Raw genomic sequence first — 15578 nt, 5'->3', positions numbered from 1 at the left:
TTGAACAATCAGGTCTTCTCTTTGAACTCTCTCTTTGACAAAATGAAAATCAGTATCTAAATGCTTGATACGTGAATGAAAAACAGGGTTAGAACTGGGTGCAATAGCTGACAAGTTGTCACAATGCAAAACAGGTTGATGAGGCAGACGGACTTTTAAATCTTGCAACACTTGCCTTATCCAAGCTATATTAGCTGAGGTATGTGCCAAGGATCGATACTCAGCTTCTGTTGAACTCTTAGCCACAGAGGTTTGTTTCTTGGATTGCCATGAAATAGGATTAGGACCTAAGAAAACCACAAATCCCATAGTAGATTGTTTGGTATTCACATCTCCTGCCCAATCTGCATCACTAAAAGCATGTAATTGCCAAGGACCACTAGAGAACTTCAATCCATGATCTAGAGTGCCCTGAATGTATCTGAGTATCCTTTTAACAAGTAACCAATGAAGTTCTGTAGGAGCAGTCATGTATTGGCAAACAGAATTGACAGCATAGGATAAATCTGGTCTGGTAAATGTTAAATATTGTAAAGCTCCAACAACACTTCGATATAATGAGGGATCAGATAGAAGTGTACCCTCAGACTGCAATACTTGAGTATGTGGCTAACTAGGAGTTGAACATGGTCTGCAGGAACACATGCCTGCTTTATGTAGAAGTTCTTTAGCATATTTCTTATGACTTACAAATATATCACTCTCTGCATTATAATCAATCTGTAAACCCAAGAAATAGGTTAGCATTCCCATGTCTTTCATTTCAAAAACTGCACTGAGTTCATCAACCACTTCTTGAATACAAGATGCCTTGGAACCTGTAAGAATTATATCATCCACATATAAAAGAAGAATGACAATATCAAATCCAATATGTTTGACTTTAACATACTTGGGTCATAATGAGAGGATTTGAAACCAATAGCTGGTAAATAACCAGTGAATTTAGCATTCCAAGCCCTTGGAGCTTGCTTAAGACCATAAAGAGATTTCTTTAATTGACACACAAACTCTGGATATGCAGAATCTTCAAAACCAGGGGGTTGCCTCATGAAAACTTCTTCTTCAAGATCGCCGTGTAAAAAAGCATTTTTAACATCTAATTGTCTTAAAGACCATTTGTTCATAGCAGCAATACTCAGAATTAATCGAACTGTAGTATGCCTGACGTTCTTTTTAGTTGTGCTGAACTCTCACCTAATTGTAGATAATTTTGCCCTCAATAAGTGGATGAAATGTTTGGAAATTTTACCGGTAAAGGAGGGAAATTAGCGAAAAAAATTTAGGTCGCATCCTTCATTGATTAACAAAAATTCATGGAAAATCAAAAATGAGGTGATAATTCTGGAGGTAATTCGGCATTTTACTCATTGCTTTAATGCTGTAGTGTCCTCTAATTTACAAAGAGGAGATCAAACTCGGATGTAAGTAGACGGACGGTTTTAACCCACCTCTGCAAAACTTGTAGCCTTTGTGCGGATGTAATTGTCCACAACGACTTGACTCCATTTTCCTTTTCATAGTGGCTTATCAAATTGGTACTAGATCCTTTTCATAGTGGCTTATCAAATTGGCACCTTAAGGCAGAGAAATTAAAGAGCTCATGCACCAGATGGCCTCCATTATAATTAACGTCAGTTTCAGTACTGTATAGTAATAGTACATATTCTGATAGAAGCTAGAGGATGGAACTCAATGCAGAGAACGAATGCTTGGCTGATCGTGTCTTTGCTTGCATTGCACATGTTATGTTCTGCTGACTAATCAAAACATTGGCTTTGTCTATTTCTTTTAGGGTAATGATTTCCCCACTCTCTTTTTATTCACTTACACTCCTTTTTTAGTTATAAAATTGAGTGTAGTTGGATAAAATTGGAGTGGGGAAATCACCATTTTATCCACTTACACTCCCTTTTTAGTTATAAAATGAAGTGTAAGTGGATAAAATTAAAGTGGCGAAATCATCACTCTTCTTTTATAATGAGTTAGACGACTAAACGATTTTCCTATTTACAGAAATTTTCTTAGAAGATATATAAACAGTTTCAAATTATAACAACATAGATAAATGAGAATGAAACTATTGAAATTCTCATGTCTCACATTGAAAACATATCTACGGTTGTTGTTCTAGGACAAATCTAGGATAAATAAACATAAGCTTTATGTTTTTCCTCAACTAACGCCAGTATGCGAGGGAATCCCAAGCTATCACACTTCTTCTTTCATAATTTAATTATTTGGGGTCATGCAATCATCCAACTTTTGTGTCACCCACCTACCTCCCCACCCAAATTATTGCTGACACACTTTTTCAAAAACATATCGCACCCGTCGGATACACAACAAGAATAAAAAAAATGGTTGTGATGTAGATACTTATAACCTAACATTTCAAGTGCACTTTTTTTTTTTACAGCAAGCAATGGATTTCATTCATTGAAAAGAGAAAGGATTACAAAGCACCATCGTGTATAGAGTGACCTCATTAAAACCTTCACAGAGAAAATCACTTGGGACAAAACCCTGGAGTAGAAAATAGTACCACACACACCTATAGAAAATTAAAACTGAAATACAGTTAACAGAGAATCCTACACTAAAGTATCAATTGAAGCCACCCAGGAGGTGCCCCCATCCATTCATACAACACAGAGCCTCCATGAGACGACAAAGCAAAGTGAGCAAATTTGTCAGCCACTCCATTCGCTTCCCGATAATGGAAGGAAGAACTGTTGTGCACATGGTTTGCATTTTGAGTTACAAATATTAGTAGCGGATCCAAGATTCTAAACCTGGCTGGGCAAAACTCACTGTAAAAACGCGACAGTACGAGTGAATTTCATTAACAAACATAAAAAGATATACGTAGTCATGGAGGATGTAATGAGCCTTACCCTAAAATGCATCTCTGTAGGTAAATTAATGCTTAGCAAAAAAAAAAAAACACATATTTTTTTCTTAAAGAAAAAAAGACAACAACTTCTTTGTTTTCTTGGGATTCGGATTGTGATCCGACATAAAAAAGGATAACATGTTCCAACAAAAAGTCAAATAAATTCTCATAATAGCATCAATGTCTTTAATCAAACATTTACATACCAACAACATATTAGATTATGGTTCTAAAATACATATATTGTTATATAACTAAGGCAATTTGTAGAGAGAAATGAAGAGTAGAAAAAGACAAAAGAAATTATTCAATCAATTTGTATATCTCATCTTGGTAAGACCTCTTATTTATAGGCTTACAATGATAAGAAGACATTAACAACTCATAAAATATTGCAAGCCTATAACTCTGGTATTTAGTGTATACGTTACATATAATTAGAAAAGGTGAATGCTAAGAGGTATGGTGGTCATCCACCAATTCATGCATTTACAACATATATACATATATGCAAGGGCGGAACCAGGAATTTTTCGACCGGTGGGCTAGCTAATTTTTTTTAACTAAAATACAACTATGCATTAAATCATATAAACCATGCTAATAGTATACATTAAATCAAATAAAAGTATAAACCACGCAAAGTATGCATTAAAAAATATGTTCAACAACATAATTAAAAGTGTACTTATTGAAGTTATGCCCTGCAATCCTTGAGAGAATTGAAATCTTTTGTTATTACATCTGAATTGATATTGTCAGCAAGTTCTTTTTCAATGTAGACAACCATAGAATCTGCTAGAAACTCATTGAATGGGAAACTAGAATACCTTATTCATCCATACATAGACTACAGGCTCCTTGAATAAGGTATGGATGAATAAGAAACTAGAATACCTTATTGAAGCGACTTTATTCAGTGGGAAACTAGAATACCTTATTGAATAGGAAATAGACCACACAACACAAAAAATAGACATTAAAAATAATAATAATAAACTAATCATAAACACTGATAAACGTCTGTAAGGTCCAACTTTGGTAAGGTATTGAATAGGAATACCTTTAATCATAATCATATTCAAGATTCTCACTTTCATAAACGTCTGTAAAGTCCAAAAATAATAATAATAAAATAATAAAAAGACAACAGCCAGCCACAATGGTCAAATGCATTGGCCATGTAACCCACGCTGGCCCTCATAAACACAACCATACCTAATTTTTTTTTTTTTTTAAAAAAGGTCCCTGGGCTGGAGCCCATTCTAGCCCATATGCTAGTTCCGCCCATGCATATATGGGTCGTTTTAAGAGAAACCCAATAGGAGAAGATAATAAAAGAGGAGAGAAAATTTGAGTTATGCATACATGTAGGTTGTTTTTTGAGCGGGCATAGGTTTGTATGTTTCACATGGACTTGGCTATTACATATGGATATTTTTATCTTTTTGAAAAATTTGGGGTAGGCAGCAGTCTACCTTGCCCTAGGCGTAGGACCGCCCCTAACAAATATCACACTTGTGGCATATTGATATCCCATTAAATAACAAATTCGTTTGAACTTCTTTAAAAGTGATGCAATTAGCCAAAATTTTGTTGGAAGTTTGAATAGAAAAACTAGAGTCACACAAATAGGTGTGTAATTTTTCTTAAAATAAAAAATTAAAAGACAAGGATGTCTATTTATAGAACATCCAAAATCTGCAATAGGGATGGAATTTTGATCACTCAGAATCACTCAACACATTGAGTGAGAAAGCATATATAGTTCGCCAGAATTCGATGGTTGTATCTTGGAGATAAACGCCTAAAGAACTACAAGGCACGTATGTATGTAGGGTGTGAATTTCTGTGTGTGAACATTGGACATTGCATATGCAAACCTTTGTCATACTTGAAGTGAGTTATTTAAACTCATTCATTTACTTTGATTTTGTGAATTGAATGGTTAATTACTTTTGTTATTATAAAGTTCTGTATATGATTTATAATTTCTGTTATCATATATTCACATACTGATTGTTTCCAACAAATATGAGAAAGTTGTTCATTATTTTCCTATATCCTTTTATCAGCGTGACTTTATTACTGATTTTGAATCAGTTATTATCCTCAACGTAACTATTAAAAACGACAAAATTTGAAACCCCTACTTCATTCATCATGGGTTACGTTTTGTCTCAAAAAGTTTCAATGCTGTTACATGTTATAGATATAATGTATTTTTCATGTAATGTGGGCGAAGACCAATTCAATATCCTCACTTATGTTTTTGATGGCTTCCATGGTCCATGTAGTCGCATAACCTCAACCAGACATCTTTCATGCCTAGCCGGGTCCCTAAACTCTTAAAACTAAAAAGCTTAAGGTTGGTTGAGGAGGGTGCTTCCATTGAAGCATTGGTAAAGCACATGATCCTTAGCTACCCTATTCTCTCTTTAGGCCTCTTTTCCTACTTCTCCTCCTGATTCTATAAATACAACCATTTATCTCAGCATTTTGTCACACACTCCCTCTCTCTCCACTGCTTCTGCTACAACATCCTCTCTCTCCCTCTGATATATCTTTTGTTTGAGTTGATCAGTTGAAAATGGTGACCGTGGAGGAAGTTCGCAAGGCTCAAAGGGCTGAGGGTACTGCCACTGTGTTGGCCATTGGGACAGCAACTCCTCCCAATTGTGTTGATCAGGCCACCTACCCTGACTACTACTTTCGTATCACCAACAGTGAGCACAAAGCTGAGCTTAAAAAAAAATTCCAGCGCATGTGTATGTAGTAATTGTTTTCTCCACTTTTTTCTTTCTCTTCTGATCTACATTCATTATTCTTTTTCTTGTTTTTCTTTCATCAGAATTTTTTTTATAATTTGGATCATGTTTATTCTGTGTGTTGCACCCCAAAAAAACATTAAAACACACAAATTTGGGTAAATTTCAGCAAATTGGACACCATTTTATGTGTGCATGTGCTATACACACACTTCGTTTTTCATTATTTCAAAGGTGTTTGATAATTTTCCCCTTAATTTGTCATTTATGCATGAACATGACGTGGTTTCATATTTGTGGGGTTTGAATTCAATAAATTGGTTTTTTTTGTTCATTTGTTGGGTGAAATGCAAATAGAACATTGAATTTGCATTGGCGGAGAACATTAAATATTTACAAGGTCCACCAAATGGTCATCGAGTTCAGACTTGATTCAGAGTTGCAGATGAATGAATATGTTAAATTGGCTACAAACAGATTAAGTAAATGTCATATGCAATATGCAATATATTTAATTTAAGTAGGTGATGCTGCCTGGTGCTGCAGACTAAGATTCACTATTTACACCTGGTATTACGAAAATCCTACCTAATCATAATTATAATTAGCAAAACTCTGAGTCATTGGTGCTTGGGGTTGGAGAGGTTGAGTTGGATGCACACAAGTCAATTTCAATTTCAAAAACTCCATCGCTGTGCCAAAAAGAGTAAAAAGAAGAGGCTACAAATTTGTGTATTGCTTTGCCAATGGATTTGATTTTCAACATTTAATAATTTTTCAGCACTTGTGATTGTGAGGTAACTTTTCTTTTTATGCTTTTTTCAGGTGACAGATCTATGATCAAGAAGCGTTACATGTACCTGACTGAAGAAATTCTAAAAGAGAACCCAAGTATGTGCGAGTACATGGCACCTTCACTTGATGCCAGGCAGGACATGGTGGTTGTTGAAATTCCAAAACTCGGCAAAGAAGCTGCCACCAAGGCCATTAAGGAATGGGGCCAGCCCAAGTCCAAAATTACGCATTTGGTCTTTTGCACCACCAGTGGTGTGGACATGCCTGGGGCCGACTATCAGCTCACTAAGCTCTTGGGCCTCCGCCCGTCCGTCAAGCGCCTCATGATGTACCAACAAGGGTGTTTCGCAGGCGGCACGGTGCTCAGGTTGGCCAAGGACTTGGCTGAGAACAACAAGGGTGCTCGTGTTCTTGTTGTGTGCTCGGAGATCACCGCGGTCACCTTCCGTGGGCCTAGTGACACCCACCTTGACAGTTTAGTGGGCCAGGCCTTATTCGGTGATGGTGCAGCAGCTATTATTGTGGGTGCGGAACCAATTCCTGAGATCGAGAAGCCGCTATTTGAAGTGGTCTCAGCAGCCCAAACCATCCTTCCCGACAGTGATGGAGCCATCGACGGGCATCTCCGTGAAGTTGGGCTTACATTTCATCTACTCAAGGATCTTCCCGGGCTTATTTCGAAGAACATTGAGAAGAGTCTGAACGAGGCCTTCCAACCTTTGGGCATCTCGGATTGGAACTCACTTTTCTGGATTGCACACCCTGGTGGCCCAGCAATTCTAGACCAAGTAGAGTCCAAATTGGCCCTGAAGCCTGAAAAATTAGAGCCCACAAGACACATACTATCTGAGTACGGAAACATGTCCAGTGCCTGTGTGTTATTTATTTTGGATGAGGTTAGGAAGAGGGCTACTAAGAAAGGACTAAAAACCACAGGAGATGGACTGGATTGGGGTGTGCTGTTTGGGTTTGGGCCTGGGCTCACTGTTGAGACCGTGGTGCTTCACAGCGTGGGCTTGAACGCTTGAAGGAAGAGGAAGCTGCATCTGTCAGACTCTGCGTTGATTTGTCTGCTCTTGTTCCTAGATGTATTGGGTTTTGTTTATTTTAAAGCTTGCGTTGTTTATGTGTCATGGGGTGAACCTTGTTGCTGCATTGGCTATGGCCTGTGTTTACTTTCACGTTGTACCACTTATATGAATCACTCCTCTTCATGTTTAGACGTGATTCTACGTATAAAATATATTTCTTAAGTGTTCTTATGTTTACATATTCAAATGTATTTGTACCAAGAGATATGTCCAGAGCTTCAAAAGTTATGAAAATTATGCTCGTAAATGTCAAATTCGACCGTGCAATTTGCATGGAACCCAGAACTTGCAAATTAGGGTGAAATCACGATGGTGTCCTCTAGCCTAGCTCCTAGGCGGCCGCCCAAATCTTATAAATTTCCCTAATAATTGTAACAACAATAATTAAGGGGGTCGCACTCACTCGTTTTGGGTAAATATCTTATACACGTGCACATCAACGGGTCGTCACACCCCCAATCAAACGTTCAACACGGAACCTCTCACAACAATAAACTAGTCCCCAAAGAGCTGACCCAAGAAATCATACTTTTCTCTCCATACTGTTAAGCTAAATTAGACATTAGAAGCTCTTTGACTCACACCGCGTGTGCTCAAAGACTGAAGACTGTCTTTTATCTTTAGTTTCATGTTGCAAAGGAATTCCCCACAACTGTTATTTTTGAATTGTATTTGACCCTTAAACTTTTTTAAATTGGAATCCAGCCTTGTTAAAAATAATATAAAAAAAAGTTGAAAAACTCCTCTCGTTTCTAGACCACGTCTTGAAATTGTCCGTTTGATATCCCATCCCATGTGAGGTAGAGAAGACCCTGTAGGCTGTAGCTGCTGCAACAAGAATTGACACCCAATTGAAGAATCAGCATCCAATCCAATTACAATTGGATTTGCCATATTATCATCCAATCCAATCCAATCCGATTCATTTATAATAAATAAACTCTCTATAAATTTACATATATAATTCTTGCAACATAGCTAACAACGAAAACCACAATTTGAGGCAGAAATATCCAAATTGACTACAAAGCTGCTGGAGAAACGAGTGAGGGGAAAGTTGGATGGTTGTGGGAAGGGCATGTGTAATCTATTGTAACTTAGCTATAGAACCAATAGAAACATGCCAAGTGGGAAAAAAAAAATAATTGAATTGATTCTTTTTTCAAATACAAGAAATAGTTTAAACTACAAAAGAAATGGACGCTTGCTTCTCACACATATTAGTACTACTTAGAAGTTCGAACCTAAGAGCACTGGTCTACAATCCTTTTCCATCGAGCTAGACTCCAAATTCGATTTTAATTGGTTTTCAATATCCAGAATCAACATTCAATCCAATTAAATGGGATTTCTGCGATAGGTAGGCATCCAATCAATGCAATCCAAAATTCATTTGGATGGGTTTGAATTGGATTTTGTATTGAATTCTTCTTGTAACAGAAAAATAAACCTCAGATTTGGAACATTATTAAATAATGATAAATGAACATTTAATGAAATTTTATTTTATTACTAAAAGTGGACGAAAATAATAGGACGAAATGGGAGAGCAGGTTCCCTCCTTGTTCGTGGTCACATGCTGCCTTCCTGTTTTGGACCCTCATCTCATCAGCCTCTCTCTTCTTCCGACCTTTATAATTTCCGGGAATTGGCAATCTTTCTTTCTTTCTTATCTATGTTTGTTTATCTTTTACATAATAAGAGGTCAAATTGAAAAAACAATTTAAAATGAAAATGATGCCTCTCCTCCAGCTCTCCTCTTGTTTTTGTTCCTCCCATAACAAAACATCTTGGTCTCAGACCTCCCTCCCAATTCCTACTTTTCCCATTTCCTGTTTACTTTTGTGAGGTAAACTCTTTTCACTCCCTTTCTCCAAAATGGGGTTTTCTTTCTGTACATCACTTTGATTCCTCCTTCGTTATTCCTTTTCCATACAAACAGTTTCTTTGCTTTGCTTGGGTGGTGGGGTTTTGTTGCTTTCTTGTATTCCTTTTCTGATTTTTTTTCCCTTTTACTTTTCTTGTTCTCCCCAGATTCTTACTCTCTCTCTCTCTTTTATTCTTCTTAATAACTTGTAGAAATATAATAGCATTTTGTTTCACTCACCCACATGCATGTTCTTGGGTTTGTCTGATCTGGATTGGATCACAAGGATAGCTTAGCTTCTTCTTTTTTCTTTTAACTTGCAGAGAAGATAGTGTGAGAGACAGAGAGAGAGAGTTTTGTGGTGGGGTTTAGTGCCTGGGTCTCTTTTGGTGCAATCTTGGTCTCTTTGGGGGGTCACAGAAGAACCAAAAAGAAGCAGAAGAAGGTGAGAATTCTTGGACTCTTTGATCTTCGCCTTGGGCCCACCCCATATTCTTTTCTTGGGTCTCTGGTATAAGTGTAAACGGCCTCTTTCTGTTTTCCTGTGCCATCTCTGTGTAATTTGATTTGGGTCTGATTCGTTTCTTCGAAAGATTATTACGAATTTGTCAATTTCTTGGCCAATTATGAACTGGGTCTGTTTCATTTGTTGAATTTACTACTCAGAATAATCAATTCGTTTCTGGGTTCTGATTATACTATATGGCCTTTTTTAGTTCTAATTTCGGCCTGTGTTTAAAGGGATAGTGATCATCCACCTTATCTTGTTGTGTTCCAGTATTGGATCATTGATTGGGTTTTTGGTTGTGTATATTAGTTTGGGTTGGTGTTATATTCTCCTGAGGCATGGCTGGAATTGATGTTTTGAAGTATGCTCATAGCCCTGTGCACAAGGCCATAGTCATGAGGGATTATGCCAGTCTCAGGAGGATTCTTGCTGGTCTCCCCCGGCTTTGTAACCCTGCTGAGATTCGAACTGAATCAGCTTCATTAGCTGAGGAGGAGAAGGCTGATGCCATTGCTTCCGTGATTGATAGGCGAGATGTCCCGAATCGTGAGACCCCTCTTCACTTGGCTGTAAAACTTGGTGACCAGACAGCTACTGAAATGCTTATGGTTGCTGGAGCGGATTGGAGCTTGCAGAATGAACATGGATGGAGTGCACTCCAAGAAGCAATTTGCAATAGAGAAGAAGCAATTTCCATGATTATAGTTAGGCACTACCAGCCACTGGCTTGGGCAAAATGGTGCAGAAGATTGCCTCGTTTAATTGGAACTATGCGGAGGATGAGGGACTTCTACATGGAAATTACATTCCACTTTGAGAGTTCTGTTATTCCTTTCATTTCGAGAATTGCCCCATCAGATACTTACAAGATCTGGAAAAGGGGTGCAAATTTGAGGGCAGATATGACATTGGCTGGTTTTGATGGTTTTAGAATTCAGCGTTCTGATCAGAGTGTTCTTTTCCTTGGTGATGGGTCTGAAGATGGTAAGGTGCCTCCCGGGTCACTTTGCATGATCTCACACAAGGATAAGGAGGTGATGAATGCTTTGGATGGTGCTGGTTCTCAAGCAACTGAAGAAGAAGTTCGGCAAGAGGTGGTTGCAATGTCTCAGACTAATATATTCAGGCCTGGGATTGATGTGACTCAGGCAGTTCTCTTACCTCAGTTGACTTGGAGGCGGCAGGAGAAAACAGAATTGGTTGGTTCATGGAAGGCTAAGGTATATGATATGCATAATGTGGTTGTCAGTATCAAATCTAGGAGGGTCCCAGGGGCTATGACAGATGACGAGTTTTTTTCAACTTGCAACGAAAATGAAACAGAAAGTGAGGAACTCAATGATATATTGACAGAGGATGAGAGGAGGCAACTTGAAATTGCACTTAAACTGGATTCGTCCGAATTGTCAAACGAGAATGGTGATGGTATGATTGAGCATCGTCACAGTTGTTATGAGCATAGAGAGATTCCTATTGAAGATGTAAGTAATGGTAGAAATGGAGAGAATAATAAGCAGGAAAAAAAAGGATGGTTTGGTGGATGGAGGAAAAGAGATACTAAAAATGAAGAGCAGAAAAAGCTTATACCCCCAAGAAGTTCTCTCTGTGTAGACGAGAAGGTGAGCGATCTGCTAGGGGATTCTCCTTCAAGAAATCAAAGCAGACCTGGAAGAAGTAATGTGGACGTCGTTATGAGGGGGGATGATCACCGGAAAGGAAGGGATATGAAGGCATCTTCCTCTACGAGTTCTGATATCAGAAATCGTCACAAGGATGCAAGCAAGGAGAACGAGTATAAGAAAGGGTTAAGGCCTATTCTCTGGCTTTCCCCAAACTTTCCTCTACAAACAGAGGAACTGTTGCCATTGCTTGATATTTTGGCAAACAAGGTTAAGGCAATCCGTCGTTTGAGGGAGCTGCTTACAACCAAACTTCCAATGGGAACATTTCCAGTCAAGGTATGCCTCCCTCTGTTTATCACTTTGTTACCCTGTTCTGGTTTGTGGGTTATGCTATTTCCATGTATGTTATTTTTTTTGCTTTTCATATTTATTCTAACTTGTTTAAAGCACTTTTTTTTCCCTCTGCCTGCCTGATTCTGTTGTGTCATAAGAGTAGGATGATGTACCCTCTATTAAAAGACTGCTTAGTTTTTGTAGGGGTTTCGGTTTCGAGTCTTAGGCACTGTGAAAATGTTGGCATATGGGGACTCATACTAGGTCATATAAAAAAAATTAGTCATCTGTATGTTGTCCAAGAAATTGGAATCTTACCGTCTGATTGCCATCCAACCTTTGCCACACGAAAATCCTAGGTAATTTTTGTGCTCGTGTTTACTTGAGTCTTCAATTGTTGCTTTCATGAATGATTTGCTGCTTTCATTAATTATTGATATTTTGCTTTTGAATTTGATGTACACTTGAGGACTTGAGCGGTAGAAGGATCTACAATGTTTAGTTATTAAAAAAATGATATCACAAGTGTCTTCCCTAGAGTTTCGTATTTGAGCAAATAGCCCATGTAAAAAGTAGGTGATTTCTTTTCCTTGTGCCTCCCTCATAGTAATAATTAGAGATTAGACTTTGTAGAACTTATAATTGAGTGATATGCCAGTTGCATAACGAGGTAAGCCCCTTGCGAACAGTTTGAACAGTACAGGAATCCTGTTCCAAGTTTTGCAGCTAATGACCAAAGTGTTCTGGATTACTCAGCTAGCATAGTAGACTATTGAGCACCGACATTTACTAATATGTGTGGCTTCACATGAAGTCTGTCTGGTTTCTGCCGTTTGATATTTTATTATTCTGTCTTCAATTTGAGGTTATAGGGTTCATTGAACAACTGGGATTGATGGGACTAAGCCCTTATAAATAGTTAGAACTTTAGATCAAGCCTGTTCCAAGTTTTCCAGGTACTGAGCAAAGCTTGAACTGGACTCTACTCATTTATCATAGTTGTTTATGGAGCACTGGGATTTAAAATACTTTGTGTGGATCCACGTGAAGTCTTTCTGGTTTCTGCCATTGAGCTCTGATTTTTCTACTTCCTTCCATTTTAGGATTTAGAGTTCTTTACTTAGTTGTAGGATAAATTATCCGTTGGCTTTGACTTTTGACTTCTCTTGAAATAGAGGCTCTTTCATGTAAAGTATTCTTTGGTTGGTTCTTTTTATTCAATTTCCTCCTAAACATAGTTTTATGGTTGGGAATGATACCTCCTTTTTTGATAAGTGGATATTGCTTTCTTGTTTTCTTCCCTCTTTTCAATGTCCCCCGCACAGTCACAGACATATAAGCTTGAACCTGAATCTGTTTATGTGTGTATTGTTGCTGAGCTGACAGCACATGTAAGGATATACAAGAGTCTGTCGCTAACAGAATAAGTCAACTTGTATGCTCTCAAATAATTAATCGCACCAATAACAGACTAAATCAACTTATAGGTGCCCAAAAAGTTGTCTTTGCCAGACTTGTCTGCCACAAAAGGAAGTTACAAGGTCATCTCTAATAGTTCTAATATCGCGCAATGCTAATATTGTTTATTAAACGCTGATGTTGTTTTGTTTAGACATGAATATTTTACTCTGAATGTAATTATTGACAGATAATTTACAGAGTTCTTGAACCCTATATTTTTTGTATAATGGCTTCTTTTGCTATTTGTCCATTCAGCTTTACGACTTATAGAGTAATATTTGCACCTGAGAAAAGGTTGCTTTTGTAGTTGATTCCTAATCTTGAAGAGGTGAAATTGTACGACCTTGTCTTAATTTGGTGGAACTAGCTCAAGGACCTAATGAAAATGCAAGATAGTTAATAGGTAACTATATTTGATTAACTAAAAATAAGTAAAATGCAATTGTATGTTTTTTTTAATTCCAAATTTGTCAATGTTGTATGCTATTACATGTAATGAGAGAAGAAATAAATTAACAACCAAATGCCTATCAAATTTTGATACTTATTATTTACCAAAATTTTGTTTCATTTCTTTTAGGATACTCTCAACATGTATTTATACTTAAAATGTTAATCACTATAGGGTTTAGGATACTCTCAACATGTATTTTGTTTCATCCTTTTATCATAATATTTTCTACTCTTACTTTTGAGGTTTGCTTATTTGAAATTTTAAGGCAAGCATTATTGGCACTGTATTGTGGCTTCTTACCTATTCACATATTGTTTTTCTTTTTCCTTTCTGTTAACTCTTGGATTTTCATCCAACAACTTTGAGCATGCTATGTATCTTATTAGAATACTTAACCTTAAGTACTTGAACACTCGCATATTTGTATGTATTATGTAGACTAGCAAGCTTCAGTGTCTATTATTGCTATTGATAAGCCATTGCACATCACTTTATCTTATTTTAGTCTTGTATGTGATGGAAATTTGTGATTTGTTGTGATGGAAGAAAGATATTTATTGCAGTTTTTTTCAGCATATGGTAAAAGGATGGGAAGGCCATGTCAGCCAGTTCCATATTAAACTTTTTGTGCTTGTATTTACTTTTGGATGGGAATCTAGAAATTTTGTTGCACAACTTGTTAAGACATGGTGATTGTTTGGTAGGACTTCCTTTTGCTTTGCGGTTATTGCTGTTGATATTTAGTGATTTCATCTAACCATTTATTTTTGTCTTGAACTCTCTTGAATCTATCTTCTGAGTACTCCGTGTGTGTTCAAATCTAGGTTGCTATCCCCGTGGTTCCTACTATCAGAGTAATTGTCACTTTCACAAAGCTTGAAGAATTACCACCAACAGATGAATTCACAACACCCCCATCGAGCCCACCTGTTGCAGGCAGAGAGAGCCCAGCTGCAATGCAATCCTCAAGTTCATCTTGGTTTCAGTGGATAAGAGCTCCTTACAACCGCCCTAGCTCGTCTGCTACTGGTTCTAGTAGTAGGATTGAAACCAACCAAGACCCATTTGCAATTCCCCCAGAATATACATGGGTTACAGTTGAGGCAAAGAAAAAGAAAATGCAGGAGAAGAACAAATCAAAGAAAGGGAAAAGTCACCACAAATGAGGTGAGGCTTGGGGAGAGACTTAAGACCCAAATGTAAAGAGGATTTAGCTCAACAAAGGAACTCAGCAAGATACCAGATAGAGAATAGTATTTCATTAATCGGTGATTTCGTGATACTACTGTAAGGAGAAAAAAGACTGATATTAGAGAAGGCTTTGGTATAGAGAAGTGAATCGTCCATTTTATCAAGGGAAAATCTACTGAATCATTGTGGGGGTTGGGAACAAATTTAGGAAAATATTGTGATTCTTGCGACATTTGGTGGATGTTTACACACCAGTTTGATTACTTAATTCATTTCATTTGCATATATATTGGGGTTCAACTTCACTCACAACATACTCAACAGTTAAGTGGCTGCTGTTGGAATGGGCAGGCAGCCTCGTATTCAGCTCACGAGTGCTTTGAAATATTTTATTTTTCCTCGTTTAATTTATCTGCAGCTTTTGCTTTTTGGTTTCTCAACTTTTGACTTTTTGTTAATTAATCTCACACTAATTTAAGCCTAAAGAAGACAAGAATTTCTTCTACAAATATGTTGAGGCTGCCTTTGTTTCTCTTACCCAAATGATATATTTTTATTTATTTGGAGGTGCGAAGTGGTCATGGAAAAGAGT

At 37.4% G+C, this 15578-nt stretch overlaps 2 protein-coding genes across 4 annotated transcripts; both read left to right on the top strand.

The window, feature by feature from the left end:
* The first annotated feature begins 5384 nt into the window (after positions 1–5384).
* On the top strand, positions 5385–7712 carry LOC110758924 (chalcone synthase 2). The gene is made up of 2 exons (XM_021960902.2): positions 5385–5664; positions 6490–7712. Exons 1-2 carry the CDS (start codon positions 5487–5489, stop codon positions 7485–7487), a joined length of 1176 nt encoding a protein of 391 aa, XP_021816594.1. The 5' UTR covers positions 5385–5486; the 3' UTR covers positions 7488–7712.
* A 1410-nt stretch (positions 7713–9122) lies between these two features.
* LOC110758894 (uncharacterized) lies at positions 9123–15271 on the top strand. Of its 3 annotated transcripts, XM_088245268.1 has the most exons (4): positions 9123–9399; positions 9741–9862; positions 10235–11883; positions 14620–15271. In XM_088245268.1, exons 3-4 carry the CDS (start codon positions 10264–10266, stop codon positions 14959–14961), a joined length of 1962 nt encoding a protein of 653 aa, XP_088101394.1. In that variant the 5' UTR covers positions 9123–9399; positions 9741–9862; positions 10235–10263; the 3' UTR covers positions 14962–15271. The 3 variants fall into 3 exon arrangements, with proteins under 3 accessions (XP_088101394.1, XP_021816558.1, XP_021816550.1); XM_021960866.2 differs by having other exon boundaries at positions 9123–9862; XM_021960858.2 differs by having other exon boundaries at positions 9124–11883.
* Positions 15272–15578: the final 307 nt, after the last annotated feature.

The sequence above is a fragment of the Prunus avium genome, chromosome 1, assembly GCF_965620075.1.
Source record: "Prunus avium chromosome 1, drPruAviu1.hap1.1, whole genome shotgun sequence".
NCBI lineage: Eukaryota > Viridiplantae > Streptophyta > Magnoliopsida > Rosales > Rosaceae > Prunus > Prunus avium.
This window is presented reverse-complemented; position numbering and strand designations above follow the sequence as displayed.